This window comes from Lissotriton helveticus, chromosome 3_1 (assembly GCF_964261635.1).
Source record: "Lissotriton helveticus chromosome 3_1, aLisHel1.1, whole genome shotgun sequence".
Lineage (NCBI taxonomy): Eukaryota > Metazoa > Chordata > Amphibia > Caudata > Salamandridae > Lissotriton > Lissotriton helveticus.
In genome coordinates, this window is record NC_136061.1 from 715,154,887 (window position 1) to 715,170,300 (window position 15,414).

The 15,414-nt window shown below is 48.0% G+C and overlaps 1 protein-coding gene across 3 annotated transcripts in view; it reads left to right on the top strand.

The window, feature by feature from the left end:
* Nucleotides 1-15,414, top strand: part of QSER1 (glutamine and serine rich 1) — a 1,012,913-nt gene that overhangs the window by 843,680 nt on the left and 153,819 nt on the right. For all 3 annotated transcript variants that reach the window (XR_013608715.1, XM_078680856.1, XM_078680858.1), the window contains one exon: nucleotides 1,983-2,135. Coding sequence is in view for 2 of the 3 variants with exons in the window: in XM_078680856.1 (XP_078536982.1) it covers nucleotides 1,983-2,135 (153 nt within the window). In the remaining variant the exon portion in view is untranslated. The remainder of the gene's footprint in view (nucleotides 1-1,982; nucleotides 2,136-15,414) is intronic.

The window sequence follows — 15,414 nt, forward strand, 5'->3', positions numbered from 1 at the left end:
CTGTCTCCTAGGAGATTCTGAACAGGAGCAAGCAGCTTCCAACTCCCTGGCCAGCAAACCTTGTCTGAGGTTGCTGGGACCTTATATGGTGCGCTGGTGGTTGGCACATCTGTTCACTGATTGGTGGTTGTATCTGGTGTATCCTCATTGGTTGGGTATTTGAGGGTTCTGACTGGTTTCTCGGTCTGTGATTTAATCATTGCAGGGTTGGGACTAGGGCTAGGGTTCGGATTTCTATTGGGAAGTAGGGACTAGGGCTTCCTATGTTATTGGTTGTTGAGAGTAGGGTGGGATTAGGGCTAGGGTTAGAACTTCAATTGGAAGTAGCTATTTAGTGCTTCTGGTGTGATTGGTTGTTGGACCAGGTGTGGGACTAAGAGTAGAGTTAGGCTTGCTATTGGAAGTAGGGACTAGGGCTACCTGTACCATTGGCTGCTTGGACTTGGATTGGGACTAGTGGTAGGGCTAGGGCCTTTACTGGACGTAGAGATCAGGGTTTTTGAACTGATTGGGTGCTTGGACTAGGGTTAAGATTGGCTGCAAGGTCCTTGTCTCCTATTGGTTCTAGAAGTTAGGGCTAATGTTGTGATTGGATAATGTTAGGGCTAGGGTTCCCATTGGCTGAAGGGGTCACCTGATTACTAGGGCTACAAAAAAGGCCAGGCTTAGGGCGTCTTAGCCCGGGCGTCGAGGCTAAGGGTGGAGAGGACAAGGGTAGTTGCCTGTTTGGGCCTGTTAAGGGTGGAGAGGACAAGGGTAGTTGCCTGTTTGGGCCTGTTAAGGGTGGAGAGGACACGGGTAGTTGCCTGTTTGGGCCTGTTCGAGACTGATCGGGACTAGGGACAGAAATGCTGCCCTTTTTCTCATTAAAAAAAAAAAAAAAACCTTCACTCTTTCATCCCTCCACTATCCTTTTTTCTATAAAAATTAACAGCCTAACATGTTCACTTCTCAAATTCCATGTTCCATATTCAACTATACTAATATACTGCCCAAATAACTGAATAACATATCTACTACTCAAATTACTTCATATTTATACTATACTAATTTTCAACACTAATCCTTTATGGGTTCCGGAGTGGCGTGCTACTCGCCAAAAAGCGCTTCAACACCCATCAGGGGTAACAAGTGCTATATGAATGCAAATCTTTCTTCTCCTTGTATCCATCCGCTATCCTTCTCACTCCAAGTAACAGACTAATATACACCACTGAAATTACCTCATATTTCATCTATCCTTCTGCTATAATTCCAAATCCAAATAACTGACTAACCTATCCACCACTTAAAATGTACTTGCATGTTTCACTATACTAATTCAACACTAATCCTCTGTGGGTCCCGGAGTAGCGTGCTACCCGCCGAAAAAGCGCTTTGACGCCTCGTCAGGGGTAGTAAGCGCTATATAAATGCAATTACAATACAATACAATACAATACACCTATTGGCTTTTTAATGCTTGTATGTTTACCAGTAGAAATATTATTTGCTATTTTCAACTGTTAGGCCATCTCACATTTCTTTCTGAATTCAATGTTACTTTTATACACGAGTTTTTACGAGTAACTTGTACTTACGACCTCAGTGTCACCAGATACCAGCATGTGCAGTTGAACCGCTTTCACTTTCTATAGAATATAATACAGAAAATAGAGGATATCAACTGAATTAGATTTCAATGATAAACACTCAAGTCATTGCTCTTTCTTTTGGCAAGCATTTGCGGGTGGTTAGATGTCTTTAGATCTGTCACTACCTGGCTCTGAGTTTCTATGGGGTTATGCTGTTAGAAAACCTCAAGTGTCACTGTTTCCATTGATTGAAATATGGTTTTATGAATGTGTGTCATGAAAGCTAATCATGTTGCGGTGATCCATTTTTTTAGTTTGGAATTGGAAAGTTTTGTAGTGTGTACCTTAATACGCGTACAGTCACACTGTTTCTAAAAACTATTATTTTCAACTTTCTTTTTATTTAAGAGTGCTTTGGAAATGTACCCTGAGCTCACAGTTATTTCTCGCGAGAATAAATCGAGAAAGGGAGCTACATCTGTTACTAAAATAAAAGTTAATGGTAAAGCATATCACAAAAAGACGTTACAGAATGTGAAATCCTCCAGTAAGTCATCGAAGGTACGTTTCAAATAAGTCTTTAATACAGTGTTTTCAATTTGCCTCAAAATCATGTTTAATTGTTTAGCGTGTCTTCATCATGCAGTTACCTGGCGTGTCATTAATGCAGTTACAATGTCACATATCATGATAATCTAAACCAATTTGTATGCTATTTTCTTATTTTTTTTAAACTTATTCTCCAGGTACTCTTTATTTTCTACTTCATCAGCATTAATCTGGTACTTTCCATTTAATTCCCACGATTCCGCAACACCGCCCGCAAAACCGTTTCTCACAAATCAGAGAAGACCGCAAGGTTTGGTCAAAATTCTGAATATACGCACATGCACTGCACCTGTCTGGAGTGTGTTGAGCTGTAATATTATTTACTAGTCTATCATAGATAATGTAACTACTGATAAATGTTGGTTTGTCAAGACTAACTGAAGTATGTGCCATTTGAGAAAATGCTTGTGAATATTCAAAAGGATACTGTATCATTTATACTCTACACTGTAAAGTACATATGCTTTTTACATCAAGCCTGTGACGGCGCATGCGCTCATGCTTGCGAAACATGTTTACAATAAAAGGCTTGGAGCCCCCCCACTGCGTACCATTCTTTGGCTTCACGGTCAATCTTTACTGTCTCTTAATTGATCAGTGTGTACCATGCGCCACTTTGTTTCTTTCCTGGCGAATGTACTAAGAACAAATTGATTTGTCCATTGCTTAGGGTACTTTTTTCTGTGTTGCTTCTTTACCCTAACCCTCCCTGCAGTCATTGCTTGCTCAAATACTCACTCATTTCACCCGTCTTCTTTACCCTAACCCTCCCTGCAGTCATTGCTTTCTCAAATACTCACTCATTTCACCCGTCTTCTTTACCCTAACCCTCCCTGCAGTCATTGCTTGCTCAAATACTCACTCATTTCGCCTGTCCTTGCTTGCCTATTCAGCCCTCCCTTTCGCTCCTGAAAATAAGGACCATGACAGGGTGATTGACCTAACTTTTAGTCATGCTGAACAGCCTCACTGCTGTACTATATTGTTTATAGGTATTAGCAAAGCCACTAGCTCTTGCGTAGACAAGACCCATTTGCTTTGCCAATGCTTGTGTTAAATCGCAGTCCAGAGTCCTTAATTTCATAGTCCGAACACAGTAAGACAGAAGGCAGTTCCTTCCTTGTCCTCGGTTTCTCACTCTCCACTTCATTTGCTTCTGCTGTCTTTTCAAAGGCAGGTTTGGGAAGCAGGAAGTAGCACGAGGGACTCTGCTCCCCAACCCGTTCTGCAGCCTCAGCTTCTTTAACTTCTTGTGCCCACGAGCAATCGGTCTGCTGCTGTCTGACGTCAGTGGTAAAGTGCCTGGAAGACCTCTGAACGACTTAGTTGAGGTGAGCAGGGGCGGCTGGTGACTCATACCTGCTCTCTCTCCTATCCTGCAGGAATAGCACTATGCATGGCACACACAAATGAACAGAATCATAATTAGGCGCTCCTGTTCAAGTCACCGAAACACAAAGGCTCCGGGGGCGGCGGCGGCTCCTCAATGGCGGAGGAGCGTTGCCCCACTGCCTCAGCCAACAGCCGAAAAATAAAACAACATTGTTTTATTTTTCGGCTGCTGGCTGAGTCAGTGGGCATGGGCGGGGCTAGTTGATGGGACGGGGTGGAGTGATCTGCACTACTAACTGTGCATGTCTGTTTGGTCGGCCGTCTTAGACTGGCCAAACAGACATTCCCTGTTACGTTTCTACAACCTGGTTGTATTGTACAGCCAGGTTGGATAAACAGCGCAGATTCCCTGAATGGAACATCAAAGCAGCCAGCTCAGACTAATCTCTGCACTGCTTTCATGTGACATGAGAGCAGCGCAGGGATTGGATGGGGAGTCTGCTGCTGTCTCAGTATCTGTAGGGACCAGGAAGCAGAGGAGCTCCCAGGCAGCAGAAGCAGCAAGTAAGTTTTACCTAACTTTTTTTCTCCCACCATGCGCCCCCACCAGCGTGTTCCCTCTTTACCACCCCCCATGATCCCCACCACCCAAGCTCCCTCCACCCGCCTCACCCCTGTCACTATGTGTCAGCCGCCAGCGGAAAGCTCACTTAAGTAATGATGATTTGAGCCCACAGGTCTTGGGTGCGAAAAATATACTTTAGCCTCTAGATCCCAGCCTGCTCTAATTTTTGATGCTTCAAATACTTATTGCAAAAACCAATTATTTGGCTGTTTATCTCAGCTGCGTGGACTGTGGTGGAGTATGCAGTCTGTACCTATTCCATGCCTACAGGGCTATTGTAACGAACAATGCTGGATAGTTCTGTTCTCAGCCTTTTATCAGCCTTTTTTGGTGGGCAATGCTTTCACTATGTGGTAATGTCAGAATATTTCGATACTTTCAACCTTCCCAAAATATTAGAGCAACATTGTATTAGGTCGAAATTCATGAAATTGCATTTCTGTTCAGATCATCATGTTTTAACATTTGCTGTCAAGCTGCTCCACTTTATCTGTTTTGTGCCTAAATGCAAGTCAGTCAGCAATGTGCTCTTTATAAAAATAATTTAAGCACGCTCAATTTCAGGCTTCAACATTGAAGCGTCAATCATCAGAGAACAAGGAGGTGGGCAGGCTACAGAGGCACTGCGGAGCTGATCTCTCAAAAATTCTAGATATTTCATTGTCTTTTTCTAGAAGCTTTACTAATTATTTTTAGGGTTGGGTGAAATATTCTGTTCTGTCCACGGAATAGGCGAAATTGTGATGACTTTGCATTACTAATGCAGAGTTCAGGCCAAACTCCGGCAAACGCTACGTGGCAGAATCTTTTCTTGCGCACAGCTCCAGAACGGGAAAATGGCGAGCGTGATTTGATGCCCCCGATCACAATTTCTGCTCTCTAGATGGACAGCCGGCGAGATTTTTCGAAATCAGGCGGTTGCGAGCATTCACAGTAGGAAGGCTGTCACTCGATACTTGAGCTGCAGCAAGACCAACTAGAGTAGCTGCACTCTGGCACACTGCATGCAATCTCGCTGAGTTTTTATGGAACTCCACAGAATTCTGCAGAGTCTAATTCTGGGAGTTTGCTCACCTTCATTATTTTGCATGCTGCAATATGGTACAGTCCACGCTAAAGTTAACGATGCAGGCTACCACTTTTGTGACTGCAAGCTTCTCCACACAGCTGCATCAACACTGTAAGTACGCTGCAAGCTCATCTGCACGTCCCTGGATAGTGCAGGCTTTCCCATACTGCCCCATACCAAAAACTATAGTTTAAGAAAACAAGGGTACCCCATAAAGTGAACCTGGTGTTGTAAAGTATTTTAGGAAAACAGTGGTTCACGGGTGGCCTAATTAGGTCCTGAAAAGCGAAAGGAATTACTTAAATTTGATCAGTCTGGAAGCAGAACATGTAGGACAACATGTGAAATTTTAATCATTTCATATTTTCAACATGCAGATATACGTTCAGGTGCTCACATGAGTGACGAAGTGCATATCGTGACTTGAGTGAAAAAGTGAAAATAGACAAAACGTCACACAAACAACAAGGGGTTATCCACAGAGATATGTACAATGTGGTGGGGGATTTTCCTTGGGGGGGAGGGGTCGACGACGTTTCGATCTTTAGTTAGTCAAGATCATCATCAGGACAGGGTGAGCATCCTGAAACTGGAGTAAGGTAAGTTAAATTAGCACTTAGCCCTATTCAGTATATTCTTAGCATAGTGACTTAGTGCTCCCAGTGACATGATAGGCATAGTTTGCATGCACATTGTTCACATATTTAAATATTTAATTTACATGATCACCTGGCAATCGTGTCTGGGACGCGCAGGGTGCCCTTTCAGGTACTGTGAGCCGAGGGTCGCGCATTTAGAGTTTATAGATGTTGTAGAAATTACTCTTTTAAGGCCCAGTTAATGGGGAGTGTAGTTGGTACTCCGCTATGAGAAGTAGTTGGTACTGCTTGGCTTGGATTCAGTCAGGGGATAGATATGTTATGCGGGAGAATGCATTTAGTCTTGTTTGTTCTTCCGGTTAATGCTTGCTAAACTGTTTTTTAAAGAAAAAAGGGAGGGTTTGTTTCTTACATAAAGAGAGACCAGAACAGTTAGGTCTCATACACACCGCTTTTGTAGTTCAGGGATTATTCATTCTGTAGTAGGGCGTCTCTGTGTATAGTCATAATCTAGTGAATAGTCCCGCCCATGTGCGTGGACCCCGGAGCAATCAAAAATAATCTCTTAAGGTGTTGAAAAATGCAGAACTGCACAGACACTTAAGAGAGAATTAAAGACAGATAATGCAGCCTATATCCACAGGCTACACTGTCCAGCACTTCAACTAGAAATTCCACCAAAAATCCACAAACAGCAAAGCCTGTCCAGATTTCCCTTGCTTAAACAGCAAAAACCCTCTGGAATGATAGAGAGAAAGACATGGACAGACAAGCCCCATAGGCTGCCATTATGTGGCTCAGAACAGGATACTGTGCCTTTAAGAGAACTTTCCAGAACTTCACAGTATCCCAGAATGCACTGCAGGTCCCTTTTACTTTCAGTTCTTTTTTCCGGCTCCTGCAAGCAGGACCCTGGAGCATTGAGCTCTCCCTTTTCAAGGGTTTATTGGTGATTTTTTCACTTTTTCAAAGTTATTTGAGTGCTTTTCTGAAGTACTTTGGTGGTCTTTCTTCCTGTTTGTCTTTTGGTGCACTCTTTGATTGAATTATGCCTGCATTATTAGACAAATGTCCAGAGTGCTCCAGGAAGAAGGCCAAATCGGACTCACACGAGGTGTGTATCATCTGCCTGCCCTCTTCTCATATCCCAGAGGAGTGTGACATTTGTCAGGGCTTTTCTGGCAGGACCCTGAGGGATAGAATGAAGATCAGACTTCAGGGCCTGGAGGCCAGAAGGCTGTAGGCGCAAGGTGGGTCTGGAGGGGCTTCCTCTGCCCATGCTGAGGCCTCTGGGGGGCTCCCCAGGGGCAGGAAGACCAGCAAACGTCCCCATTCTCCATCTGCGTCGATTGCACCGACCACAACGTCGAGAGGGATGACTGCAGTCTGTTCCCCGTCTCCCCAGGGCTCTGGGTCGAAGCGACATCGACGCTCGGCATCAAGGGAACTGAACAGACCGCCGTCGAAGTCTCCGGTGACGATTTCGTCGGCGGCGTCGTCGAGTATTCGACGTCGAGAGGCCCGGCGTCGGCGCTCGCCGTCGAGGCGACACCGCCGCTCACCGTCTGCGAAGAGGAGAAGGTCGTCGTCGAGGGGATCCTTGACGTCGAGGAGAAGATCGCCGTCGAGGCGTAGGAGGTCGCCGTCGAGGCATAGGAGGTAGTCGTCGAGGCGAAGAAGGTCGCCGTAGAGGCGAAGGCATTCGCCGTCGAGGGATAGGCGCTCGCCGTCAAGGAGACGTAGCTCGACGTCGAGGGGCCGACGCTCGCCATCCGGTCACCGTTCTTTGACACCGAGGAGGCGCAGAAGGAGTTCTGGCGCCAGGAGTAAATCTGGCAAGCGTCAAGTGCCTTTGGGAGGCTCTCCAAAGTCCCTGCCTAGTAAGGAGGGCGGGTCGCCGGGCTCGGTGTACTCTGTTGTGTATACCCCTGCTAGGCCGAAGACAGTTACGCCTCCTCCATTCCTCCGCGGGCTCCCACCCTGCCGCCACTTCCGCCTCCTCCTCAACCTCGGCCTCAAACTCAACCTCAGTTGCCGGCTGACAAGCCTCCTCCGATTCCTCCGAGGACAGGTCCGTTGCCACGATTTCCTACTCCTCCTAAGGGGACCCCTCGGCCGAGGGCCCCAACCAAGCCAAGGTCACCCGTCCCGGTGGAACCGGCAGGGCGACCGAAGCCAAGGAAGTCACGATCCCGCTCCGGACGGAGAGAGGGAGGTTGCGCAGTCGTCACAGATCCTCTACGAGGTCAAGACGGCGCCACAGGAGGCGCGGATCACGGTCCCGCACGGACTCTTCCAGAACCAGGTCCTACTCCCTGACCTTGTCAGACTCCCCGGGGACGAGGGTGGATGACATCAGCACGTTCCAGGATGTTCTCCTGAGGGGTGCAGCAAAATTGGGAATCACGGTGACAGCTCCAACACCTACGACGTCTGTGATTTTTGAGACACTTCACAAGAAGCATTTGTCTCGCCCTCTACTATCGCTCGTTCCAGGATTGGTAGAACCAGCGGAGGAGCTGTTCCTCACACCTGCAGTGACGAAAGCCGCTCCATCTCGTCTTCTTAAGAAATAAAGGGCTCCGGATTCCGACCCGGCTTTTCTGAGGATTGACCCTGTTCCGGACTCCGTTATAGTGACAGCAGCCAGGAAACAACACTCTACCTCTCCGTCTTCTACCGTGCCTCTGGCTAAGGAGAGCCGATGGATCGACTCAGCTGGCAGGAAGGCATGTGGGACAGCATCTACAGCCATGAAGGCCTCTAGCGATGCGGCTTTGCTGGGACGGTATGATCGTGCCCTGTGGGAATCCCTCCAGCAGTTCACGGAACTCCTGCCACGAGATAGGAGGGAGGATTTCCTGGAGATCCAGAAGGAATTGATGCTGGTCTCAAACCAGGTCATCAGCGCGGCCGCTGATGTCTCTCTTTTGGCGGCCCATGGGTACTGTCATGGGATCAACCAGCGACGCCATGCTTGGCTCAGGCTCACGTCACTCAAGCCGGAGGCCCAGCAGCGAGTGGCCAATCTGCCCTTCTCGGGGGAAACCCTGTTCGGCAAGCATGCGGACGATGAGATGGCCCGCATGAAAGCGGAGGCCGAGACTCTGACGGCTGTGGGCTTGGAGAAGCCCAAAGAAAAGAAAGCCTACCGCCCGTTCCAGAGACGGTTCGGGGCACAGGGCAGAGGGCGAGGACAGGCTTCGGGACAGCAGCAGCAACAACAGCAGCAGTTCCGGAGGCCCTTCCAGAAGCGCCAGAAGGGTAGAGGAAGTCAGCAGTCCTCTACAGCGAACAAGGGCGCGGCCGGGTCTCGACCCTGAGCGGTTACTTCCCATACATCCGTTACCCGCTCCGGTGTGGGGAAGCGTTAAATTTTTTCTGGCAGAGTGGTGAAAAATTACTCGGGACAAGTGGGTGCTGAATATAGTTTGCAATGGATACAGCCTTCGATTCACCAGCCCGCCTCCATCAATTCCACCGGTCAGCTCGCAGTTTCAACTGCGCGAGCTCCAGGCGGAGGCAGATATCCTGTTAAGGAGAAGGGCGATAGAAGATGTACCTCTGTCTCAAAGAGGAAGAGGTCTGTACTCCCGGTTCTTCCTGGTTCGCAAGAAGGACAAGAACGAGTTCGGGCCCATTCTGGATTTGCGACAAGCAAACAAGTAGATTCACAGAGAGAAGTTTTGCATGCTGTCGTTGCATCAGATTTATCCTCAGCGGCAACAGGGAGACTGGCTATGTGCTATAGACCTACAGGATGCGTACTTCCATGTGACCATTGCACACAAACACAGGAAGTTCCTGCGATTCCAAGTCGGCGGCAATCATTATCAGTACACAGTACTGCCATTCGGGCTGAAGTCTGCGTCCAGAACATTCTCGAAGTGCATGGCAGTGATAGCTGCACACCTAAGGAAGAACAAGGTGTTTGTCTACCCGTACCTGGACGATTGGTTGATCAAGGCCTCCTCCTTTTCGGAAGCTCAAGCTAACTCCTGGAAGACGTGCGTTCTCTTGAACAAGCTGGGGTTGCACATCAACATGTCCAAGTCTGTCCCGACTCCGGTCCAGTGCATTCAGTACTTGGGAGCCTCCATCAATACGCTGTCGGCAAGCGTGTCTCCTTCGGAGGAGAGACGATTATCACTCCTTTGGAAGGCTCAGGCTCTTATGACCGCTCCATCTACAACAGTGAGGACGGTGTCTTCTCTACTGGGGTCGATGGCTTCTTGTATCTTCCTCACGCCACACGCACGGCTGCACATGAGACCATTGCAGGAGTGCTTGGAGGATCAGTGGGATCAGAGGAAAGGATCTTGGGACGACAAGATACGACTGTCTCTGCATGCTCTTCAGTCTCTGAAGTGGTGGTGTTCAGCGGAGAATCTCCTCAGAGGGGTTCCCTTCCACAAGGACATTCCCACACAGACTATCGTGACGGATGCGTCTCTCCACGGCTGGGGGGCTCACTCCGGAGACTTAAAGATTCAAGGGACGTGGTCCCCAGCGGAGTCCACGTACCACATCAATTTCCTGGAACTCAGAGCTGTTCACTTGGCACTGAAGGCCTTTCATCCGTCCTTCCGGACCAACTCTTTGCTTGTTCAGACGGACAATACGACCACGATGTATTACCTCAACAAGCAGGGGGGGTCGAGATCGCACACTCTGACGCAGGAGGCGCAGGCGATCTGGCACTGGCTTCTGGCCAGAGGACTGACAATGACAGCCACCCATCTACCAGGTGTGCAGAATGTTCAGGCAGACGCACTGAGCAGACTGATTCAGGAAAACCACAAATGGGTCATAAACGACAAAGTGCTAGGAGAAGTCTTCGCAAGGTGGGGGACTCCAGACGTAGATCTGTTAGCCACCTCCGAAAACAGCAAATGCCGAGACTTCGCCTCCAGGTGCTACCAGCCGGGGACGCTGGGGAATGCGTTATGGATCAACTGGTCGAACAGCTTTCTGTACGCTTTTCCACCCATTCCCCTGATTCCGGCGGTACTCATTAAACTGTCCCAGTCCAGGACGCGGATGATCCTGATTGCTCCGGAATGGCCCAGACAGTGGTGGTTCACGGACCTGCTTCACCGGTCTCTCCTTCCTCACATACGGCTGCCGTGCAGGCCGGACCTTCTCACGAAGTTCGGGGGGCAGATGTTGCACCCCAACCTCTCGTCTTTGAGTTTGGCGGCATGGCTCCTGAGATAGTGCAATATGGCCATCTGAATCTACCAGAAGATTGCATGGACATACTGAAGGAGGCTAAGCGACCTTCCACTAGGATTTCTTATGCTTACAAGTGGAAGAGGTTTTGCATCTGGTGCAAGTCCAAGAACTATGACCCAACGACGTGTAAGGAAGATGTCATCCTTCCGTATCTTGTACATCTGGCGCAGTCTTGCCTTAATGTCCATTCCATTAAGGTTCATCTGGCTGCGCTGACTGCCTACAGGAAATGCCCTTCACAGACTTCCTTCTTTCCTGTGATCAAAGATTTTTTGGAAAGCTTGAAGAAAGTGTTCCCTCCTGTCCGGCTTCCTTCGCCTTCATGGGAATTGAATGTGGTGCTGTCCAGATTGATGAAGGAGCCTTTTGAACCTATTCATAAGGCTTTGTTGCAGCACCTGTCCCCGAAGGCGGCGTTCCTCGTGGCCATTACATCGGCCCGCAGGGTGAGTGAATTTCAGGCTTTGTGTTGCCAAGAACCTTATACTGTATTTCATGCTGCTAAGGTTGTTATGCGTACTCACCCTAAATTTCTTCCAAAAGTTATATCTGACTTTCATGTTAACCAGACCATAACTTTACCTACGTTTTTTCAGAATCCTTCCTCTCCAGCGGAAAGGTCCCTGCATTCCCTGGATGTCAGGAGGGTGTTGAAATGTTATCTGGATAAAACCAAGGATATTCGTAGGTCAGACCAATTGTTTATCAATTATGGATCAGTCAGGATGGGTCTTGCTACCTCTAAACAGTCCATCTCTAGGTGGATTGTGTCCTGTATACAATTATGTTACCAAAAAGCTGGTAAGACCTTAGGGGGTAAACCTAAGGCTCATTCCACCAGGGGCAAAGCTGCCACGACTGCTTTGCTCCGTAATGTTCCAATTGCAGAAATCTGCAAGGCGGCCACTTGGAAGTCGGTCCATACCTTTGCTAAGCATTACTGCCTGGACACTGATGCCAGGGCAGACGCTCAGGTTGGGCAGGCTTCGCTGCGAAATCTGTTCGCACAATAGTGGTATTATTTCTCTTTTCTCCACCGCCGCTTTGGTGTGGGGATGGGCTTGCCATTCTATTCACTAGATTATGACTATACACAGAGATCCCCTACTACAGAAGGAGTAGTTTCTGTCCTGTAACTCCAGTTCTGTAGTAGGGGTATTTCTGTTATAGTCATAAGCGCTCTCCCTCCTCCCCGGTGGAGAGAGATATGCATGTAAGGGATGCTACAGGTCTGGCGTGTTACGCCTTCAAAAAGAACTGAAAGTAAAAGGGACCTGCAGTGCATTCTGGGATACTGTGAAGTTCTGGAAAGTTCTCTTAAAGGCACAGTATCCTGTTCTGAGCCACATAATGGCAACCTATGGGGCTTGTCTGTCCATGTCTTCCTCTCTATCATTCCAGAGGGTTTTTGCTGTTTAAGCAAGGGAAATCTGGACAGGCTTTGCTGTTTGTGGATTTTTGGTGGAATTTCTAGTTGAAGTACTGGACAGTGTAGCCTGTGGATATAGGCTGCATTATCTGTCTTTAATTCTCTCTTAAGTGTCTGTGCAGTTCTGCATTTTTCGACACCTTAAGAGATTATTTTTGATTGCTCCGGGGTCCACGCACATGGGCGGGTCTATTCACTAGATTATGACTATAACAGAGATACCCCTACTACAGAACTGGAGTTACAGGACAGAAACTACTCCTTCTCTGTGTTCTGAGACAGGGAGATCAATTAGTGTCTGCTTACTGGAGACAATTATCAGGCTTAACCAGTCTCTACAGTGCTTACTTGTGAATCAAGGTAATTATTTCCGTGGTGCTCAGGTTAATTAAGGGGATCTTTGCTGAGCGCCACGACCTATGATTAAAAAACATAATTTAGGCACACTCAACAGCTTCAATAGCGTTTACCATAAAAGTGAGTATTAATTAGGAGCACAATACAATTACCAATGTGCCACACAGAGTCCTGCCGGGAGCTGGGAACAAGTGGAAAAACGAATTTAGAACTTGGAAGGCAGGGAGAGTCAAGCATTATCTCGCATGGGGCAGAGTACACTTACTTAATCGCAGCAGTCCGTGGCCGTGATTAGTATCCTGCATTTCCTCTCTTCACTCGTCTACTGCTTGGTTAAAGGAAGTCGAGTAGCGTTAGGCAGCCCTAAATTCACTTCCTGTTACGGCGGCACATGCGCAGGGGACCTGTTTCCCGCGCCTGCGCTGTGAGTGCGCCCTGTAAAACTGGTCGGGCAAAACCCGATAGACAGTATTTTTTCTGCGCATGCTCAATATTCAGTGCATGGGTAATGACTCTGGTGTCCATATAGCGAAGGGATGCGCAAGGGGTGATTTCTATCGGTCATATGCACATATGCTATGCTAAGCGCTCCCTGTGCATAATAGTGTTAACAACCTAATATGCAATTTGGGCCATCAATAAGGGTCGGCATCTTAAAGGGGCGCATTTAAAGCAGACTAAAGGGTTGTGGCACTTGCTTCGCATATCTTGTTTCATACAGGGTCAATTGTTTACAATTATAAAATATTTACAGTAGATAGTGTGCACATTATTGGGGGCCACCTAATACACAGTGTTCATTAGGAGGGGCATTTTAAAGGTCACATTTAAAGCAAAAAGCTCATTATGGCTGTGGCATCGCATAACGTGATTCATGCATAGGATCTGAAGTCCATTGTCAGGTGTTAACAGATATAGCACAGCCAATTTTTTTACATAGTGTCATATGCATGTGTTCCACTCATCAAGAGTGTTGAGTCCTCTCTCAATGGTTTTGCAATTATAAATCCATTTGCATTCCAAACGATTCAGTGTGGTTTGTTGGTTGCCGCCCCTTTTACTGGGCAGCAGCTTGTCTATCACCTGCCACGTCATATCGTTTTCTGAGTGTCCATGTTCAAGAAAATGTTCTACAAGTGGTGCTGTGACAACCTTGCAGCAGATTCTGATTCTGTGTTGGGAGATCCGGGTTTTAATCTGCTGGGTTGGTTGGCTAATGTAGAGTAGTTTACAGGGGCATTCAATGCAGTAGATTACGTTTTTGGAATTGCAGTTGGTGAATGATTTCAACACATGTTTACAATTGTCATAATCAAATACTTTTGTATTGGTTGTGAAGTCGCATGCCATGCAGTGATTACATTTATAATGCCCAAGAATAGGCAGTAGATTGAAACATGCCTGAATCGTGTTGTACAGTGGACGCCCTCACTAGGTGATCTTTTAGGTTGCGCCCTCTCTTAAATGAGAACAGTCGGGTTCCTGTGTTGAGCTCCATTGGGTCCAGCCCTGAATAATGTTTCTTTTTTTAATTTGGACAATTTATTGCTAACTGTGCTGAATGTAGTGACACAAGTAATCCTAGTTAATGGTTCCTTCTCTTGTGGTTGGACTAGCTGTTCTCGATGGGCGTACCATGCTCTTTTCATGGCCCGTCTCACTCGTTTCCTAGGATAACCCCTTGATGTAAGTTTTTTGCATAGAATCTCGGCCTCCTGGAAGAAGTCCTCTTTAAACTTGCAGTTGCACCTGATCCTAAGAAATTGGCCAAACGGGAGGTCATCCCTGAGTGCCCTTGGGGTATTCGAGCAGAGTTTTACGCTCGGTTGGCTTTCTAAAAAGGGTGGTGTATAATTGATCATCCAAGCACTTAATGGTAACGTCTAGGTAGTCTACCTGGTGTGTGTCATAATTAAATGTAAATTTGAGATCTGGCTGGGGCGTGGCTTAGCCGTCGACCGGAATGGCCGCATTGAGCTAGAGCTCTCGCGGTCGAAGTAACCATCCAAGCACTTCCCGGGCTTCAATGCGGTAATTAACATAGTGACAGCCGGCGGAACGGAGTGTAACATCCTGGTGGCGTTGCTGACCCGTGAGCTGGCCTGTAGACAACGATATAAGGGGAAATAACACCCATTGCCAGCAGTCGCGCTCCATAAGATGGCGGCCTGACGGGAGCGCGCATCTACAATCCTGGTCGTTGAGCAAGGAGGAACGGGAGGCCCGGACGGGGACGGTGCGGTGAGTGGCAGGGGCGGCTGCATGATGCCGGGACCAGGCTCGGGGCAGTGACGGGCGTCACGAGAACTGCGAGGGCCTCCGATGCAGAGTGAGCGCCTGACCCTGGGAGACGTGAGACAAGGAGACAGTGGGAAGAGGGCCTGCACCTTGGCGTCTGAATACGCTGTGCAGGCCAGAACCGCGGGGTCGCGTAGTGCGCCTAGGGGCGCACTGGGCCACCCCCCCTTACACTACCCCCCCTTACACTACCCCCCGGTTCCTCTGATGTGGGGAAAACTGCACACTACAAAAAATCCTGCCCCCACCTGGAGTCACCAGCTTGGTCCAACAGGCTCTAATACTGC